At 50.0% G+C, this 12,881-nt stretch overlaps 1 protein-coding gene across 6 annotated transcripts in view; it reads right to left on the bottom strand.

Annotated features, from left to right (window-relative positions):
- Positions 1 to 12,305, bottom strand: part of RMDN3 (regulator of microtubule dynamics 3) — a 29,487-nt gene extending 17,182 nt beyond the window's left edge. For 3 of the 6 annotated variants that reach the window (XR_007133113.1, XM_047766696.1, XM_047766697.1), the window contains exons 1-6: positions 12,228 to 12,305; positions 11,684 to 11,871; positions 8,623 to 8,815; positions 7,920 to 8,063; positions 1,736 to 2,024; positions 861 to 963 (exon numbers count right to left, since the gene is read on the bottom strand). Coding sequence is in view for 3 of the 6 variants with exons in the window: in XM_047766696.1 (XP_047622652.1) it covers positions 861 to 963; positions 1,736 to 2,024; positions 7,920 to 8,063; positions 8,623 to 8,815; positions 11,684 to 11,864 (910 nt within the window). In the remaining 3 variants the exon portion in view is untranslated. Of the gene's footprint in view, positions 1 to 860; positions 964 to 1,735; positions 2,025 to 7,919; positions 8,064 to 8,622; positions 8,816 to 11,683; positions 11,872 to 12,031 lie in introns of all 6 variants that reach the window. The other 3 variants (XR_007133115.1, XR_007133114.1, XM_047766698.1) reach the window with 3 other exon arrangements.
- Positions 12,306 to 12,881: the final 576 nt, after the last annotated feature.

The following is a 12,881-nucleotide window of genomic DNA, read 5'->3' as shown; positions in this document are numbered from 1 at the left end:
GAAACCAGACAAATCTACTTGAGATAGTTCAGTTACTCTGAATAACTGAACCACAAAATCTGGAAGTCCATTGATGGTACCTGACTCAAAGGGTGTGTAACTAGGCAGTACACATCATCTTCCCCACAAAACCAGTCTCGCTTTAAAAATCCCAGGATTCTCAACAACCTCTTGACTGAGAAGATGCGCCCTGAACCTGGCACAAGTCAGATGCACCCTATACCCCTGTGTACAGATTCTGACTATAGAGTTGCCAAGCAGACCCCAGGGACTTCGAAGCTAGCAGTATGCTTCCAAACTGCTCCTTCTGAGTGCTCAGCAAACACACTCCACTCATTATATTCCTAAACACCTGCCATGCAGGCTCCATGACTGAACCCAGATTCCTAAAAGCAGCAGCAAAAAAACCTCAGGAAAGGTTTTGGCCTTTGTAATTGAGAAATGAGCGGCAAAACTTGTGATACAGCCACAATTGACCCTTGAGCAACACAGGGGTTAAGGCACCGCAGTCAAAAATCTACATGTAACTTAGCCCTTTGTATCCTGGGTTCCAACCAACCTCAAGACTAGTAATGTAGTGTTTCCTCTTGAAAAAAACCCACACGTAAGTGGACCTGTGCACTTAACAGGTCAGCTTTACTTCTAAAGTCATATACACTTGTGTTACTCAAGCACCACGATGTGCAGAAATGCAGAGGCTGCTCTCCATCTCCCGAGGAAGTGGGTCCTCGGGAGCCAGTCTGTCCCTAGCAGCTGAGCCCCGACAGCCTGCATCTTGGCAGTTCCCCTGGGCTGTAAGACAATGGGCTGGCTCACCCCCAGAATCAGTCGCCTTCCCATGGGAACCTGTCCACACTCACCACTGAGGGCATGGGACTTCTTCTCACTCGCCTCCTCAGCAAGCTCACACATGTCACTGTAGGCCCGGGCCAGGCGCCAGAGGAAGTCCTGCCGGCTTCCATGCTGCAAACCAAACAGAAGAATGAGGCCTCCTTCGCTCAGCTACAGAGAATTGGGGTTTTGGCCTCCCCATACCCTACATCTGAGTGTGCTACAAACACCGATATCCAGCCCTATGTGACTTCTCACCTGCAATTAGCTGATGACATCATCTCTAGTCTAGATTGCACAACCCCCAGACTGAGGGCATTCTGGCCCCCTAATACTGTAAGGAGGAAAGGTCAACTCCAACTTAATGAGGCACAGTAAGAGGAGTCTTGCTGACAAAAAGTTGTGAGAATGCCCAAGAAAAGGAAAGACTCTAACTTTGGGGGCATTTATGGCGATAAATTCTAGCGGTGAACCTGAGGAAAAGGGAGCTGTGGCTGGGTGACCTACACACTTTGTCACTTGTGATGAGAACTTCAGATGGGCCAGGCAGCTTTGGCTCTGCCTCAAGGGAAATAAAAGGACGAAAACCTTCCAGTTCTTTCAACAGTTCTCCCTTTGGAGAGAGAGGGAGCTCTTTTGCAGCAGCTCTACAGGAGGCAGCCGGCAGTCCTGGGGGTGGCAGGGAAGGATGCTCTGGGGCAGCAGCACACAGGCCCCTAGGGGCGGTGTGTGGCCTCCTTGGCAGAGGATGTACAACCCCGAGGGGCAGATGCAAAACTCACCATCCCGCCCTCATTTCCCTTCCTGACACATCACCTTGCAGGGTCAGTGACACAGAGACCTGCCTTCATTGGCTGGGGGTTAGCAGGGGGGAGGGAGGGCAGACAGGCATCTGGGGCCTCACCACAAGCTTGTTTTTGAGCAGCAGCTGGAAGCCCTCACGCTTGCCCTGCTCATCGCCCTGGTGCAGCTCGTCTGCCTGCTGCAGGAGGGGTAGCACATGTTCCAGGCCAGGGGAACCTCCAGCCTCCAGGGCTCCAGGCGCCGGCCCCAAAGCCACCTCTACTTCGAGGTCCAAAGAATCCCTTCTCCCCATCTTCACAGTCTCACAGCTCACTTCATCTTCCCCGTCATCATCACTCTCCCTTTCAGAGTCCCGCTCGTAGTCAGACTCAGCGTTGGCTGTTGTGTAACTGTGGCAGAGAAATGTAAGTGACAGGGTCAAGGGAAGGGCTTATTTAGCCTCAGAGCCCCTAGGGTCTGGGCTCCACCCACAAAGAGGCACTTTCCATGGCACTGTTGTGCCAAGCACCAAGGAAGAACCATTCTCCCCATTTAGGGGCAGGAATTAGTCCTTGAGAGAAAGGTTCCTATGGGAAATATGATCTGGAAGGGGAAGAGAGACCAGCTGGGGGCCCTGTGACAGAGGCCAATATGAGGATCCCCTGCTTAGCTACCAAGTCTGCCAGAGAACAGAAAAAGAACACCTAGAAAGACATGTACCAAAATGTCAGCAGATCTCAGGGTAAAGGAGTTAATCCCCCCCCCAATATTTTAGTGTCATATATGATTGCTTTAGTGAGTGTATATATATATATATATATATATATATATATATATATATATATTCTTATGAATAAAGAAGAATTTAAGATAACAACCTTAAGATGTAGGTAGAGCTGATCTGAGCTAGATGGCTCACCAGGCTAAGGGTTTGTCAATCATTTTTGTTTTATCAGCCAAATGCACCTGCCAGCCAACATGGGTGGGTGCCAGCCTCCGTGGCCATGGGCGCCCATAGATACCCACATTTTCTTTCTCAATTCAATGTATACCTCTATCCCAAGTTAGCAACCAAATCTACACCACAATAGGAGGAGCCCTTGGAAACTTTGGGAACTTGCTGAGGAAGTGGGACAGAGAGGGGAACTTTGCAGCTGGAAACAGAAAAGGAGGAAGATGCAGACAGAATCCCTTAGGAAGGTGTCTGTGAGGCCACTGAGAGCCAGGTGTCTCCTGGGGAGCCCAACCCTGATGCACCCACCGAAGAGGAAGCCAAGTGTCTCCTGGATCTTGGCCTCCTCCACCAGCAGCTAATTATGGTGTTTTCCCTAATGAGCAACTGAATCAGACAAAAACTGAGCAGAGCAAAAGGTAAGGCTTCCAGGGGATCACAACCAGATACCAAAGAGCCCTCGAGACTGAGTGAAGGGAAAGTAGGTTCTGTCAGAGCCAGAAGGTTCTAAAGCACAGGGAAGATCTTTCGATCATTTAGGGATAAGTTTCCCTCCATCCTGGAATGAAGGGGTAGGATCCCTTGGGCTGAAGCAAGGCAGACCTAAAGCAGAGATGAGGTAATCTATAAGGGAGCCCACAGTCCGGGGTTGAATGCCATAGGCCAAAGTGCTGTCGTCATCCAGAAAGCCAGAGATGGCAAGGGGGCAAGTATCAAGTGAGCAACCAGACCTGGTGCCTGATCCATCCATGCAGTTTCTCTATAGAGGAGCTTTCAGACTCATTTAACTGTGGAGCTCCAAGAACATCCATTATAGGAACTTGCAAGGTATTTAAAACCTTCCTAACCTTGCCTTTTTTTTTTTGTCTTTTGTCTTTTTGTTGTTGTTGTTGTTGCTATTTCTTGGGCTGCTCCAGCGGCATATGGAGGTTCCCAGGCTAGGGGTTGAATCAGAGCTGTAGCCACCGGCCTACGCCAGAGCCACAGCAACGCGGGATCCGAGCCGCGTCTGCAACCTACACCACAGCTCACGGCAATGCCGGATCGTTAACCCACTGAGCAAGGGCAGGGACCGAACCCGCAACCTCATGGTTCCTAGTCGGATTCGTCAACCACTGCGCCACGACGGGAACTCCCCTAACCTTGCTTTTTAAGAGGTTATCTAAGTATCTCTCTCCTCCAGCAATTTGCAGTAAAAACTATAAATTAAAGGTATAAGGAAAAGTGGTGTCAGATTGCACAACCAGCCTGGGTGGTGATGAGCAAGACCACACATGGGCAGCCTAGAGAGACTCCCTACCGATTTGAGGCTTGGACAATAAGCTGCTGCAAGAGAGAAAGTCAAATCAGAGTCCACCACTGCCCTACTCAGCCCAGCCAGGCCCAAAGGCAAAATGGGTAAATGGGTTATTTAGGGTGGGAGCCTGAGTGTCATCACCTTCTCTTGCAGAAAGAAGGGGAGACCCCCTTCCCTGCTCAGCTGAAGGCTGCCTTGGCAAATCAGGACGCTCCCAGTGAGGAACCCCACTTATTCCTGCTAGAGCCTTGGCATCAGCACAGTTTCTCCAGGGAGCTGAGCCAGGAGAAAGTGCTACAACACTGTGATCTTTCTAAAGGCCAGGGAGCTCAGGTGGACAAGGAAAAGGAGAGGTCGGGAGGGGCCTTGCTGCCAGCCAGAGTGAGAGCTGGTCACCCTGTGAGGCAAGGAGGCTCTAGAAAGGCTGGCATGAGGAAGCCTTTTATTGCACCTAAGCCCCGTTTCAAGGAGCTCTGCCTCACTAGTCAGCAACCCCGCTGCCTGACATGCTGTGGGCAGGCAAACACCTGCTGAGTGAGTGCTGCCATCAGGCCCAAGGGTTCCAGGGCTTGAGAAGAGATTTATCAATGTGCCAGAGTGACAAGGGCTCCTGTCTTGACACTCACCGCATTCTCACATTTCCTGGACCACCAGCCTCAAGAGAAATCCTCCAGAGAAAAAGGGGCGGTCCTTTTATTTCACTTGCCTGGCAGCTTTTGAGATGAGTCAGGAACAGGCAGGGACCTTTGAAAAGGCCCTTTGGACCTGTGCACTCGGGCGGGGCACACGTCCTCCAGTGGGCTGGGACCTGAGGCTCCCTTGAAGCAAGGGAGGCCAGAGCTGCCCAACTGTCCTCCTTGAGGACAGGAGAGCCTCCAAGTCAGTGATCAAGGACTCAGTTACACACACACCCCCTCCTAGCAATTAAGTTTCTTTGTTTCTTTCTTTCAACTCCTAAGCCCCTTTAGAGGTGCTGAGCTGAGGCATTCAAAGACAACCAGGCATGAACGCTGACCCTGAGAGACTCCGTGGTGGCAAAGATAAGACCAAGCGTAATGAGGTGATAAAGGAGTGTTGATGAGGCTGCAGGCAATTGCTCTTGGCTGGGATGCTGGCAAAGGAGCTGGTGTTTTAGGGCAAGTTGGGTTTTGCCAGGGGACTAAAGCTTTGTTCGGTACAATGCTCTAGGAACAAGCTCACAGACGCACCCAGGGACTCTGACTCTGACACATTCAGTCAATCCCCTGGGAGCTCAAAGGTGCTATTTTATTTGGAAGAAAGAGGGCTGTCAGCAGAGTAGAGTCACCCATCACATCGTCTTATCCTTTCATCCCTCAAAGCATTCCTTCTCTGGGACCCACGTACTGCCCACGTACTCAAATTCCTCCCAGAATTCTCCCTTGACCTATATGGCACTGACCATGGCCACTGCTCCAGATAGCAGCCAGCTAAACCAGAGTCTTGCACCATACCCACCGTCAGCTTCCACGTGCCACAGGATGGGTCATGAGGCTGAGCCTTCGGAAGCTGTAATTAAGAGAGCCACCCTTTGGAGTTGCCTTGTCGCACAGCAGGTTAAGGAGCCAGCATTGTCAGTGCAGTGGCTTGGGTTGCTGCTGTGGTGCAGGTTCAGTCCCTGGCCGGGGAATTTCTACATGTCTCAGGTGTAGACAAAACAACAACAACAAACAACAAAAAAGAAAGCCATTCTTCATCTCACTCCTCTATGGATAGTCGGCAGCCCTGCCCTACCCTTTATGGCCCCAGTGAGCACCCCAAGCCATGAAGCACCCACAGGCTTCCCTGGTTCTTACTGCCCCCAGAAGTTTGTACAATTTCTTAAAACCATTATTGAGGGCTTTGAGTTCTATATCCTAGTCTTGGGCAGAGCTGTGACCTCTCTCCTTCCATTATACACTCTCATACAGTTCAAATGTCAAAGAATGGGTGTGTATATATGTATAATTGAATCACTGTTGTACAGAAGAAATGATCACAACATTGCAAATCAACGGTACCTCAGATGAACTTAAAAGTTCAAATGTCGGAGTTCCCGTCGTGCCGCAGTGGTTAACGAATCCGACTAGGAACCATGAGGTTGTGGGTTCGGTCCCTGGCCTTGCTCAGTGGGTTAACGATCCGGCATTGCCGTGAGCTGTGGTGTAGGTTGCAGACGCGGCTCGGATCCCGCGTTGCTGTGGCTCTGGTGTAGGCCGGTGGCTGCAGCTCCGATTCGACCCCTAGCCTGGGAACCTCCATATGCCGAGGGAGCGGCCCAAGAAATAGCAACAACAACAACAACAAAAAAGACCAAAAAAAAGTTCAAATGTCAAGTGACCTGCTTCCTGGGGTTCCTTAAGTCTCAGGGCTCACTATCAACTTCTTCACCCTTTCTTTTCAGTCCAGATGTGTCAATTCCCTTTTTTTGGCTGCGCCCATGGCATGTGGAAGTTCCTGGCCCAGTGATTGAACCCGCGCCGCAGCAGTAACCAGAGCTACAACAGTGTCAACACCAGATCCTTAACCTGCTAAGCCACCAGGGAACTCCAGATGTGTCCATTACTCATTTCACTGTTGTCCCCTCCACCGCAGCCCTCTGGAAACATGTGTCAGCCCAGAGGTACTAGGTAAATTGAATAGAAAAGGGACACTTCCATGTGCCCTTGAGAACACAGATAATAGGGATCAGACAACCCAGGCGACTGCAGTCATAAGGGAGGACTAACCTCTCTACAAGACTACAGGTGTATCAAGAGCCACCTGAGCAATAATCAAATTCAGCACAGATGCCCAATGGCAGTGACATGGAAAAAGACAGTAATACTACTCTTTCATTAGAAAAGCAAATGAGAGGCAGGAGAATACAATCCTTCAAACACGAAAACAAGGCTGAAATTTCTGAGTAAGAGGTACTAAACAGAACAGACTGTACTGCTCTGGGCAGGCAACATGTCTTCCTGTGGAAGCCATTCTGTGCCCTGACCACCAAGCCATCCCTCAGATGGGAGAGGAGCCTGGCTGAGCCTGACCGTAGGAGCTGTACCCCTGGGGCGAGCATGCATCAAACAAAGCCTCAAGTCTCCGTCTGAGAACAGCACCTACTTCATAGGCTCCTAGTGAGGACTAAGTGAGGAAATTCCCCAAAGTGCTTTGCCCAGTGTCTGTCACAGAGGAAGAATAAATGATAGCTAATATAATAAAGTGTTTCAGCTAAAGAGGGTCATGCCACAAAGATCATCCTCAACGGATGGTTCTAGCTTCCAGTTGCCATGTGTGTTTACAGCTAAATCAGTCATTCTGACCCAAGAGAGGCTTGCCTGTTTACTTGGTCAGTCTTTTCCTTGAGGTGGAAGAAAGGTTAGCAGAGGCCAGCAAGGAGAGATCAGCCTCTAGATCTCAAACAGGCCACGTGGATGACTGGACCTTGAAGCAGATAAGGGCAGAGGCTGCCACTGAGAGCATCGGGCTCCACAGCAAAAATGTCATTCAGACTCCAGCCTTGGGACCAGAGATTCAAAGTGGGACTATTGCTTTAGAATCCCAAAGCCTGACCAGGTTTGGAGGCTGTCCACCAAACTCCTGCCTGCAGCCCTGTCTCCCAGTAAGGTCACACCTGTTGGGCCTCCAATTATTACTCAGGTCAGTCACTGCTCATCTGTGAAGCTCCGTGAGCCTGGCTCAGCCACTCAGTGAAGGAAACGCAGTCACAGAACACAGCTTACCAAGTCCTTGTGATAACACAGGAAAACACCCAACCAGTGTTACAGGAGAACAAAAATAAAAGATAATAATAACTACGTAAAAAAACAAACCTACTCAGAGTAAATAAGAGATGCAGGCACTAACCGCTATTAACAAATGGAAATCCTTTTGACTGGATGATGTAAGGTGGATGGTTTTTCTTATTTCAACTATCCTATATTTCATTTATTTACACCCTTACTTAATTCCAAAAATTATTTACAGCAGCTTGGTATGAATTTTCCATTATAAACCTTACTTTTACAAAATGTAACCTAGCTGAAGCCACAACTGTCTCCAGGAGAGATGACTCACCCCCCTTCGCTCTCTGCATCTGTGAATGTGGTCCCCGAGGTGGCCGTGAAGTAGACAGAGCTGGAGCCAGTGGAGTCACTCCTCTCCCGGGAAAACAGGAACCTTCGCCGACGAGCCACTTTCTGGTTCTCTTCAATGTGGGATCTGAAAAGCAGGCCTCTTTCTAGAAGGTACCATTAGGCCCCATCCAGCCTGCCTTCCTCCTAACCAGGAGGGAGCCTCTTACAACTGCTGCTCATTAAAGGGCCAAGAGCGGAGAAAATCCTGGGTCTCTCTCTGCAGGACAGCAAGGAGAGCAGCTCCTTAGACCCAGCCGTATGGCAGACCAGATTAGTCAGAACAAAGCATTTCCACTGCTACAACAGGCCATGAGGGCCCACAGGCAGCAAGAACTTGTGGAAGGCAAGGAATCACGCATATGGCCGCCCTGCCAATTAGGTGAGAAGCTATAAAACTGGCTTTGGGAGTTCCTGCTGTGTGGCTTAAGGATCCAGTGTTGCCACAGCTGTGGCACAGATCACAGCTGCGGCTCAGCTTCGACCCCTGGCCCAGGAACTTCCATATGCCACAGACGTGGCAAAACAAAAACAAAACTGGTTTCATCCTTAGAGACAGAAAGCAAAGGCCGAAAAAGCTGGAAAGGCAGAGAAAATTTGGGGTGTTGGGGGCAAGGCAAGGCAGGAGAGGAGGCTGCATTACTCACCGGACCTCCCCCACAATCTGCCCAGCAAGCCCCTGCAGGCTGCTCCTCAGCTCCTCCACCTCCCGCCGCAGCGCCACCAGGCTGGTCAGCACAAACTCCAGGCGGTCCAGTACCTCCTCCTGCCCTGCTCGTGGAAGAGTGGACAGCACTGCAGCATCGCCAGCCTCACCTGGGACAGCCCTCAAGGGCCTCACTGGAGGAAGGAAGACAGGAGACTATGATGATGTCCACGGGATAGAGAGGAAAAGATCTTGCACCCAGAATTCAAGAATACTTGCTTCTCAGTGGAGTTCAATTTACAAAGCCTTTTTTTTTCTTTCTTTCTTTTTTTTTTTTTTTTTTTTTGTCTGCACCCGAGGCCTATGTAAGTTTCCTGGCCAGGGACTGAACTTGTGCCAAACCACGGCAGTGACAATTCCAGATCCTTAACCTCTGTGCCACAGGAGAACTCCTACAAAGACCTCTGATGGTCAGAGAACAATGTGGTTTTTTGTTTTTTTGTTTTTTGGGTTTTTTTTTTTTGTCTTTTTAGGGCCGCACCCATGGCATATGGAGGTTCCCAGGCTAGGGGTCCAATCAGAGCTGTAGCTGCCCGCCTACATCACAGCCACAGCAGTGCCAGATCCCAGCTGCGTCTGCGAATTACACCTCAGCTCATGGCAATGCTGGATCCTCAACCCACTGAGCAAAGCCAGAGATTGAACCCGTAACCTCATGGTTCCTAGTCAGATTCGTTTCCGCTGAGCCACGGGAACTCTTTTTTTTTTTAAATACGTTGTTTTAGTCTCAGGATATCCAGGAAAAAAAAAAAATAAAGGTCACATTCTCTAAACAAGTGCCCTCTCTTCCAAAAACCTTATACACCAGAGCCCTTCAGCAGTACTGCACACCATGGCAGATACTGTAAAATGCTTGCAAGAGTGTGGTACCTAGAAGGCAGGACAGTGACCTTGCTAGAGTGAAATAAAAAACCTTTACCTACCTATATCATCCCCAAATCCCAGTCAGTCAATACAAACCACAGAGCAAAACTAAAACTGAGCTCACTCAAATTCTGATCTTTCATTTCACAAAGAATAGCAAAGAAAATTCTGAGCTCCTCTTAAGAACTTCATTTAGTATCATCAGAGAGGGGCAAAGAGAAAAGGGGCAACTACTGAGAGAAAAGGTACACCGGAAAAAGCCCATCCAAACCCCATGGTGAAACACCATTGCCAAGTCCTGAATTGAGCTCTAGCTCTAACAGTAAATGCTGGAAAACTGATAGCTCCCTAAGGCAAATGGACTGGAAAATGTAAAACAGAAAGGAAACCAGGAAGGCAGGACCCACAGGCTAAGCAAGCATAAAGCTGTTAAAGGAGATCCAGTAACAATCTAGGCCAGGTTACAATACACACCCAACAATGTTCCAGTATGTAAGGCAAGAAAGATCCCTGGTGGGGGGAAGAGGTGGGGAGAAAGCTCCCTGGGAATGTGGCCACTTTCACCCAACCTCCATAGAAGAATGACTACTGCTAAGAAATTACAAACAAACAATACAAGGAAAAGAAAGGAAAGATAAGCACACTTGCAATTCTAGGTTATCACCAGGCTATAAAATGCTGACAAACAATTGCAATCTAAGGTGATTGCAAAAGAAGTCTTTGAAGACTCCTCTTGCAAACCTTCTGGCATTTGGTAAGCAGAGAAACCACTCATTCCCATTAACACAGGGTGAGATGATTTGAATGCTTCTCTATCACGAAATCATGAGGGGAGTGATTTAAGCCAGCCCTAGATGCTCTACTGTAATGAGTTAACTAACATGAAAGCTTTATGAAACTGAAAACATTACCCATTTCAGCTATGATTGGCTGTCAGCCACATTCTGCTTCAGCTGCAGTAAGTGCACTCCCAGCTCCATGATATGGCAAGTCCACAGGACCAGGTGACCAGGCCCACTCCTGAACTTAACTTGCTCTGTGACAACCTCAAGAAAGTTACACAATCTTTTTGTGGGGGGGGGAGGTGAAGGAAAAAAAGATAGCTTTATTGCTTTGCCAGGCAAATGGGGCCACAGCAGGCTAATGCCTTAAAGACTGTGCTCCCACACAATCCTTTTCTTTTTTTCCCTTTAATTTTATGTCTGCACATGTGGCATATGGAAGTTCCTGGGGCAGGGAGTGAACTTGAGCTCCAGCTGCGACCTACAGCCCAGCTGCAGCAAGGTCAGATCCTTTAATCTAAGGCACTGGGTATTGAGCCCATACCTCCTCAGTGACCCAGCAGGTTCTTAACCCACTGTGCCACAGTGGGAACGCCAAGCTTTTTCAATCTGTACTTCCTCATAAGAAGGATTAAAAGAACTTGGACTAGGAGTTCCCGTCGTGGCGCAGTGGTTAACGAATCCGACTAGGAACCATGAGGTTGTGGGTTCCGTCCCTGCCCTTGCTCAGTGGGTTAACGATCCGGCGTTGCCGTGAGCTGTGATGTAGGTTGCAGACGCGGCTCGGATCCCGCGTTGCTGTGGCTCGGGCGTAGGCCGGTGGCTACAGCTCCGATTCAACCCCTAGCCTGGGAACCTCCATATGCCGCGGGAGCGGCCCAAGAAATAGCAACAACAACAACAAAAAAAAGAACTTGGACTAGATAGTCTCCAAAGTGCTTTCAAATTTTAACACCCAATTTAATACAAATGCCTCAAAAATTTTAATTCCTATAAGATTAGTTTTTCCTTTGGCCTTCTTTTGGACTATTCCTTTGCTTATTAAACATCTCATCCACACTAACCAAGTGCCTTTAATATATACAAAGAACTACTGTGACCAGAACATATATACACACACACACACACACACACACACACACACTCTCCTGGGATTACAAGGGAAAGACTACAGACATAGAAGACTGCTTTTCCTTTTCAATAAACTTTCCCCAAAAGTGAAACTCTCGGGCACCGCCCTCACCCCCCTACTCCTTTCTCAGTTATCCTGTCCCACGGGTTCTGCTAAAGGCAGCCCCGACCCCAGGCCCATCCCTCAGCAGCCACTGCGCACGGCCTTAAAGGACCAGCTCCTACCGTGGCGTCCAGGCTCTGAAGTCTGCGTATAGTCCAGGGAGTTTGACTGGCTCTGGCCGTGGCGCCGGGTCCTTTTCCACCGCTGACTGTAAAGGGCACACAGGAATCCAAGGCCCGCGGCGGTGCCCAGCAACAGTCCTAGCCCGGCGCGGGCGCCACCCAAGGCCCCCAGACTAGACATGCTGCACCTGCAGCCCGCGTGAGCCAGCAGGAGCAAGCGGGCGGGAGTGGGGGAGAGAGATTCGTGAGTGTGGTTCATCCATTCCCAACGCCGAACCCCTGGAGATGATTTCCCTGAGTTCCCATCCCCCCTTCCCTAAGGTTTCCGCTAGCCCCGGCGCCGCTCACCCAGCCTGGAGGCAGCCTCCCCTCCAACACGCCCCCTGACTGATTTCAGAGTCAGGTTGCTGGGCCTCCAAACGCCTCCCCCAGCCTCATGACACTGCAGACCGCAAACCCGCCGCCTTGGCTGCAAACTCCTGGTCTCCGGGCCGCGCCCTCTGAAGGAGCCCTGGACTGTCAGGAGTTCAGCTCAGGGTCTCACCCTCTTTACGCCGCCGCTTTCCACTGTGGCAGCGGCAGCAGCCTTGCGCTGTCAATGACCGTGACGTCATCAAACGGCGTCAACCATCATCCCCGCGAGCCTATAGGAAGGCGCGGTGAGATGACAACCGAGGCCTCTCCACGGGGCGGGGCCAGCAGAGAGCGGGAAAGTGGAACCTAGAAGTCAGGAAAAAGAGGAGAGCTGGGAAACTCCCTGGGCTGGATGCTGTCGCAGTAACCCGCATCGTCTGTCCAGCTGGGGTTCCATTTCCCTCCAGTCACACCAGATGACCTAGTGTTCTCTGACTATGCTCCGCATATTCACACTACCTTTGCGTCTACTCTTTCTGTCTACAGTGACCCTTTCAACACCTGGAAAATGCCCCCTTTCCTTAAATCTCGGTCATAACTCAGACTTTATTTGATTGCAGCTTAATTTGTTTATGCTTTTTTTTCTTTTTTGGCCACCCCACAGGCATATGCAGTTCCCAGGCCAGAGTTCAGATCCTAGCTGCAGTTGTGTACCTGAGCCTTGAATCCTTCACTCACTGTGCCTGCCAGGATGGAACCTTGTGGCCCAGGGCTCCAGAAGCCGCCAATCCAGTTGCGCCACATCAGAAACTCCAGTTTATGCCTTTTTGCTCAAACCATTTAC

Source organism: Phacochoerus africanus, chromosome 2, assembly GCF_016906955.1.
Source record: "Phacochoerus africanus isolate WHEZ1 chromosome 2, ROS_Pafr_v1, whole genome shotgun sequence".
Lineage (NCBI taxonomy): Eukaryota > Metazoa > Chordata > Mammalia > Artiodactyla > Suidae > Phacochoerus > Phacochoerus africanus.
Note: the sequence above shows the minus strand (reverse complement) of the source record. Positions and strands in the feature narration are given on the sequence as shown.